The sequence below is a fragment of the Callionymus lyra genome, chromosome 3 (assembly GCF_982586985.1).
Source record: "Callionymus lyra chromosome 3, fCalLyr1.hap1.1, whole genome shotgun sequence".
NCBI classification, from domain to species: Eukaryota; Metazoa; Chordata; class Actinopteri; order Syngnathiformes; family Callionymidae; genus Callionymus; species Callionymus lyra.
Window position 1 is genome coordinate 33,049,546 of NC_141820.1, and position 7,074 is coordinate 33,056,619.

Consider the following 7,074-nt stretch of genomic DNA (forward strand, 5'->3'; position numbering starts at 1 on the left):
AAAGCATATTCATGCTTGTAATAAAAGACAGAATATTTCAATGGTAAAATGATAAAATGCTATATATTTAAACCTTAGAATATCTTACATTTGACCGAAGAATAAAGTGTAAGAAAAAGCACCCAGCAATACTTAAGATATGTATAGATGGGTTTAGCACAATGCAATGTGTTGGTTGTTGACCTGTAGCAGATGTGATGTCTTTGTTCAGGAAACAAAGAAAAATATGTACTAGAGATTTGAAGTAATAATGTCGCCTCTAAAGCCTTTTCAGTGCCTTATAACGTCTTATTAAGGTGAAGATATACCTGTGTTGTCAACTTTTCTCTTCACTTTGTTTTGCTCAATAACCAAATGAAGTTCAAATAAAGTAAATGTACTAATATTTGCAAAGCCATGGTCAAAAGAAAGCAAAAGCATGGATCCATATTATTCTTGACTTACTATTAAAAATCATCCATTTTTACACGATGTGTACTGCAGTTGTTAAAGCGCATACACATTTCAGAGATAGTTAGTGATACAAAGTATGTATCATGCATGTACAGTATGTGTTCTTCCTCTTTCATGTAAAGCTTACCATTATCCTTTTACAAATTCCACCGCTTGTTAAAGAAATGTTAAAAAAAAACATTGTCATTAATCAAGAGAAGCATTCATTCCCCACATGAGATTGGTAATTCCTTAAGAACTTTGGCACTAGATTAAGAGTCGCTGATCCTCAACTAAGGTGATGAAATGCTGCAGAGCAATGGTCTCCCTCTTTAATCACCAAAACTCATCCAGTATTTTTTGGAAAACAAGTACAAAATTCAGGTTTTATGAGAAAGCTCTTTTAAATGTAGTCAACAACACGATTCTGTGATGTCATCAAATCAATAATCAATACATTGAAAGTTCCTCATACGCAGGATAACTGTCCAAACTATGGCAGGAAAGGTTTCTAACGCCTTGTGAGTATATCTTTAATTTAATACATAAATGACATTCTCCAAACAGATGAAGCTCCTTATTGAGGCCGGACAGAATAGTACTAGATGCAACACTGCCTCCTGCTGGTTAACATTTGGCTACTTGATTATTATATATTATTAGTGAAACACCAAACGATGTTATGCAGCTCACAAAAAAGAGGGTTAAAAGAGGGTCCTGACGCCACATATAGGCCTAATGTGTTTGTTATTTTTTTATTGGAGGTTATAAGCGAGAAAGAGAGAGACATGCTAAAACACACAAAACATGTATTACATTCATATGTATTAGTTGTATAAGACTTAAATGTTAAATGAAGTTATGTCAATATGATTCTTTTTCTTTCTTTTTTTAGTCGTCTATCCCTTATCGTTTTTTGTAATTATCTAAATGCATAAACCTAAATAAAAATTGTTGTGCAGGAAGACAATAAAATTAACTGAAAAGTTGTCAAATGTGCAGAATTTACAAACATTTAATAAAGTTTGTTTGAGTTTAATTCTTATAGCTGGAGAAACAACGGTAGCAAAAATAAAAATCCTCTACATTGCTGAGGATTTTTATTGTCAGTCCATTTAATATGAATGAAAGCAAAACAGTATCTGAGGCCTGGTAATGACAACAACAGCACCTGTGTGTTAACATCTGTATTTTATGCAAAATTGTCTGCTTGTTCTGTTGAATATACTATATATACTGTATATACTTTTTTTTAATAAGTCATCTTACTATTAGATGCTTTGATGTGTAGTTTTTGCAGTCCTGTAGTTAACATTGCATCTATTTTTGTTTTCAATGAAGGCCATTTTGAACAACTTTGAAATATTTTGTTAGTTCTTACATTAAATACGTTTTATTGACTGTTATGTTTATAATTGTAATTTAAATATGAATAAGTTTTACCTGCTAGACCAGTTTTTCATCCGGAGTGTTCTGAAGAGATAGCTAACCATGTACGTGTACAATATTTTCTAATTTATGTCTTTATGGATGCAAGTTTTAATTTATTAATATTTCAAATAAAAACATATACAATTTTCTTTATTAGTTAAGACACATATTTTATAAATAATAAAAAACTAATTAAAACAGTCTTATTGAGAATAAATTAATTTCTTAAGATGTTCGCTGTGTTTAATTGTATTGTTTTATGTCGACTAAATTGCGACATCTTGTGGTCGATATTGCATGCTTTTAAATAACTACAATTATTTTTAAAACAAGTTAAATAAATGCATAGTAATTCACACGTAATTTCAATATAGTTATTTCACATGGAGCTTTATTGTGGGGACAAACATTGAGTTTGTGTCGACCGTCGTGTAAATGGCCCAGTGTTTCGTGTTATTGACGAGGTGTGCAGCCGCTGAAAATGTGTCAGGTACGTCGGTTCCTGCCCTGTAATGTACGACCATTGAAAGGTGTGAGCTGCAAAATCAAACTGAACACAGGTCACTCCTTTACTGCACGCACACCAATATTGATTCTCTTCTCCCTGAACAAACATGAGGGAGGAAGCAAAGACAGGGTGGTACAGTTTTTCTTTAGACTTGTGACGAAAGAAACTCACTAATCAAAAGCCACAAGCCAATAATACACGTGTCACTCAAAAACAGAAGGGCAGCCATTAAACCATAAGACATTTATTTGACGGTTAGTAAGGAAACAAATAAATAAATTCTAAGAAGGCCCTTTTAAATTTTCTAATAGGTCTTATTTTGTCATTGCTAAACATTTTTTTAGTGGATTGTAGTTTTAATCATTTATTTATATGCAGTTTTGAATCAACACATGATTTGATGGAGCTTGGGCCACGAAAATGAAGGATTTATGTTTTGAGTTCAGTCCTTTGCTGTGAATGGAATGAGAAGAAGAGGTGAGACATCGTCACTCGTCTCCTGCTGGAAGGTTTTCTTCAATCCGCTTTATGAACTTCATTCGAATCTCCGTCACGTTGTCTCCTCTTAAAGTGTCCTGGACGAACCTCACGTCCACCGCCATCTGGACCTGAAGGAAAGAATCTAGAATTAATCTTGTGTAGTTTACTGCAACTGTAAAAACATTGCTAAAGTCCATTTCTTACTGTGTCAAACATCTGTTGTGCAGTGTTGAGACACAAATCTGTGGCTAGTAATTTAATTCTCTCTTAACTTAGGAAAATGATGTCAAAACACGATCTGGAATTTGTAATCCATGTGTTTGTGTCTTCTCGTTTAAACTACTACATAACAGTTTATTTTCGTGTCTAAACAAGAAGGAGCTGTCTCGCTTGCAGTTAATACAAAACTCTGCAGCAAGAATTCTGACCCGATCTAGTAGAAGAACTCACATTTCTCCAATCCTTCCGAACTCTTCACTGGCTGCCAGATTCTTTCAGGATCAATTCAAAAAATCTAGTTCTTACTTTCAGATCTATTCATGGTCAGGCTCCTCCTTACATCACTGATCTGATCCAGCCTTACACCCCAGCTCGGGCTCTGAGGTCTGTGGATCAGAGGAGAGAAATCCTTCCAGGCTGTTGCTCCTAAGCTTTTGAACGATCTTCCTCTCCCTCTGCATTTGATGATCTACTGACTCCTTCAAGAAACATCTTAAGACGTTCTTATTTGTGCAGGCTTTTCCTTGAATTTCTGAGACTCCTGTGTTCGTCTTATGTGTCTTGGCCTTTTAAAGCATGGATTTTAACTGTGTACTGTTTTCAAATGTTAAAGCGCTTTGTGACCCTGGTCTAGAAAGGCGCTTAAGAAATAACCATTACTTACTTACTTACTAACTTACTTAAGTTTTGTAAAACCATCTGTTTTTTTGAGTAAGTTCAAGACTATAATTAAAGTGATTCACAACATAAAAATAAAGAAACAATAACGAAATGTGTAACTGATGAATAAAGCGGACTTAAATTACTCCATGTACTCACATACATTAAAGGTATACTTTTTCATTAGAACTGACATTTTTTTTCTAGTCAAGTAACCTAAAAGTTGCCAATAAAACTACTTATAACTACATAGTTTGAAGTGTATATGGTTGATTGAATGTGTTAAATTGGGCAGAAAACTAGTTTTTAGTTTTAATTATGTCAATAATAACACTCAAAAACAACTCATAGATTGCTTTGATGGCTTTACCATTTCCAGAGATCCTCTGAGTACGCCGCACAGTAGGTTGGAGTAGATCAGTGTGTTGTGGTTGTCAGGAAGCTCCACAAAGTCGACCAGAGGATTGTTCTCGAGGATGAGAGAGAATTCATCGCCGGCAGGACTCCAGTTGGTCACACTGGGAGTGACTCCCAGGTACATTTTAAACGCATTCTGACAAAGACATAAATACGTGTTAAAACAAAAAAAAATCATATTAAGAAGTGACATGGGAAATATAAAAGCCAGTAACAACATCCATTTTAAAATAGCGTGAAAATCTAAAAGTATATACTTTGCTAAAGTTATGGAAAATACTTTTGGGGAAAATGTAAATACAGGAATCGTTGTGAATGACACAATAAACGGATTTATCAGGAGCTGCAAAATGTACACATCTTTGTTCCTACAGTATCGCAACACAAGGTAATATACAATATCGTGATATGCAGAGTATCACCAGATTCTTGCCAATACACACCCGTAGTCTCAGTGAATCCATGAGATGTTTTTTTTTTTTATAAAACTTACTCATGAGCTGAAATCTTTTTTTAAATTTGCCTGCGTCTGCAAATTAAATGGCAACATTCACATGTAAACCTTTTCTATAGCCTGAACTGCTGTAAAATTGTCTAGCTCTTCTTAATGAAAATATACAAATAGTCAAAATAACTGTTGAAAAAGAACCCATCTGAGATGTTGAAATACTAATGATTGAAATTGACCTTAAAAGGGAAACTTTTAGCAGTTATTCTAATAAATGTGTTTGTTTTTAATCATCCTTAATTAACGATATTATAAAATATATTCAATCATTCTGTTCATTGAAATGTTCTCTTGTGGATTTTAAAAAACAAAAGTCGGGCTTGGCCTCCGTCATCTACTGCAATGATGACATTCCCATACATTCTTCCTCTCATTATCTCTCATCATCTGCTTCAAAGTTTCATCAACAGACATCTGTCCATTTTGGTCTTCGTCACGCTCCATTTGGTCAGGAACTTTTCCGATTACCTTGGCAATTACGTCAGCCGTTTCTCGGAAATCCTGACACCTGCCGATGTTGGAGCGAGCCAGGAAGTCTTCAATCAGCCGGACTCCGATGTTATAACCCCTGGGAGATAAAAGGAAAACGAAGAATGGATAAAAAAAAAGAGGTTTTTAAATATATCATAAGTTCATTTCTGGGTCCTGTTAGCTCATCTTGACAACCAAGCTTCTAACAAGTCCTAACATGGTGTGATCAAGACCAGTTGGCAGACCGGACAGCACCAGATTTATGCCTTCTAAGGCTTGGAAGCGAAGCTTTTAATCCACAGGGGGAAATCTTAACTGGAGCACTGCTTTGGTTCGGCATAACAGAGAGAAGAGAAAACTATTTAAGGCTCTCTTAATAATGTATCAAACAGAAAACAGTTTGATCATTGCAAACTGGACATAGAGTGATGTTAAGTACGATATCCCCATATATCTTTCTTGGTCTGTGAAAGGCGCTGGACGAATAAAACTTGTTTACTTCCTTAGTAAATACAGGCAAAAACATGTTGTTTACACAAAAATAGACTCACATCTTGTCAAGCTGTTTGTTTACTTCTTCATCATTCTCGTAGTCTTTGCACAACTGAGTGACCAACGCTCCATACGTGAGAGTGAAGAGTTCGGAATTCTGAAAGAAAGTTGCAGCAAAAACACATGAACTGTTTATTTATATATTTATATCTCATGCATATCAATAAACTACTGAAACACAAAGGGGGCTCAAAGAATTCAAAATTGTGACGGATCCATAGGTGCCTGGAGTACTTGTCATTTTTCTACCTATGCAGTCTCTTCTTCTCTGCAGCTGCTTTTAAATCTTTGTCAGTCCTTGTTCTTCCTCTCAACAAGTCTCTTACTCCAGAATAACTCTTCCTTCCTGTTCATTCTGGTTATATGACGATAACTCATTTCAATGATAAACTCACAACCCGAGGTGCTTTACAATTTAGATGCTTTGGGTTTTATTAGTGTAAGTGTTGTCACAGCAGCTTATTAAATAACCTTTACACTGTGGATTGAATATAACATATATTTTTCTTTCACTTCTATGTCATAAACATGAAACAAGTCACCTTAGAGGAAGAACACAATTATAAAGTTTAGGTATTTCTCAAAATTAAATGTTTTCTGAGACTGAAAATATTTGATTATTGATAATAGTCTTTTAAATATGCTTGAGTACATGCTCAACTTGTTTAAGCTTTATATTCCAGTGAAATATTGCAGAATATTCGATCCTTGAGTAGCAGATCATGTGACATTCCTCACAAAACCTCGAAATAGAACAATTTGTTAGATGTTGAATTGTAAACTTTTACAAGTAAAAATGAATGAAAGCGTTTAGTTCGAATCTGTAATAATACAATAACTGATCAAGCAATATATCCATTAAAATCCAAGCCATTTGTTTTCTTAAACAACAGTCAATCTCAAATATTTCAATCTTGTGTTCATATTTACATTCAAAAATCTAACTTTAGTTATGTTAGACCGCGTTCACGTCCAAACTAACACACAGAGTGAAGGACTTTAAGTAATATCTCCTCTTCCTGTTTGTAGCTTATGTTAGCATGTTGCTTACGAGGCTCAGCGGACTCACCACTTTCTTACTGTCCGTCGATCGGTTCGATTGCCTTGACATTGTGTAATCCTTTATTGTAAAGAGGGAGATTTCCGCACCTAATAATGATTATATATCAAACCATAGACGAAAGTCTACAATTTCCGTAATAGCTTGTGCTAGCGCTAACTTCCAGTTGCGACAAGTTGACAGTGATAAAACGTACTTCCGGTTTGGTGTAGACTTTTTTTATTTTTCAAATGTAAATGGGGCCGTTTGTGAAATAGAATGGTTTCAAAAAAAGGTTTTAAAAATGTATAGGTAAAATAATATGAATTAGGTTTACGGCTCAATTTATTTACAACA

At 34.6% G+C, this 7,074-nt stretch overlaps 1 protein-coding gene across 1 annotated transcript; it reads right to left on the reverse strand.

Annotated features, from left to right (window-relative positions):
• Positions 1 to 2,234: 2,234 nt before the first annotated feature.
• Positions 2,235 to 6,932, reverse strand: trappc3 (trafficking protein particle complex subunit 3). Its single transcript, XM_087787575.1, has 5 exons — positions 6,748 to 6,932; positions 5,678 to 5,775; positions 5,124 to 5,223; positions 4,101 to 4,283; positions 2,235 to 2,979 (listed from the first exon to the last, which is right to left on the reverse strand). Exons 1-5 carry the CDS (start codon positions 6,787 to 6,789, stop codon positions 2,860 to 2,862), a joined length of 543 nt encoding a protein of 180 aa, XP_087643701.1. The 5' UTR covers positions 6,790 to 6,932; the 3' UTR covers positions 2,235 to 2,859.
• Between the last annotated feature and the right edge of the window lie 142 nt (positions 6,933 to 7,074).

Excerpts from the sequence above, each read along its gene's own strand:
- trappc3 (XM_087787575.1), bottom strand. The coding sequence starts at position 6,789 with ATGTCAAGGCAATCGAACCGATCGACGGACAGTAAGAAAGTG. Across the intron at positions 5,776-6,747 it reads CGACGGACAGTAAGAAAGTG|AATTCCGAACTCTTCACTCT; the intron begins GTGAGTCCGCTG and ends ACTTTCTTTCAG. Across the intron at positions 2,980-4,100 it reads TCAGAGGATCTCTGGAAATG|GTCCAGATGGCGGTGGACGT; the intron begins GTAAAGCCATCA and ends TCTTTCCTTCAG.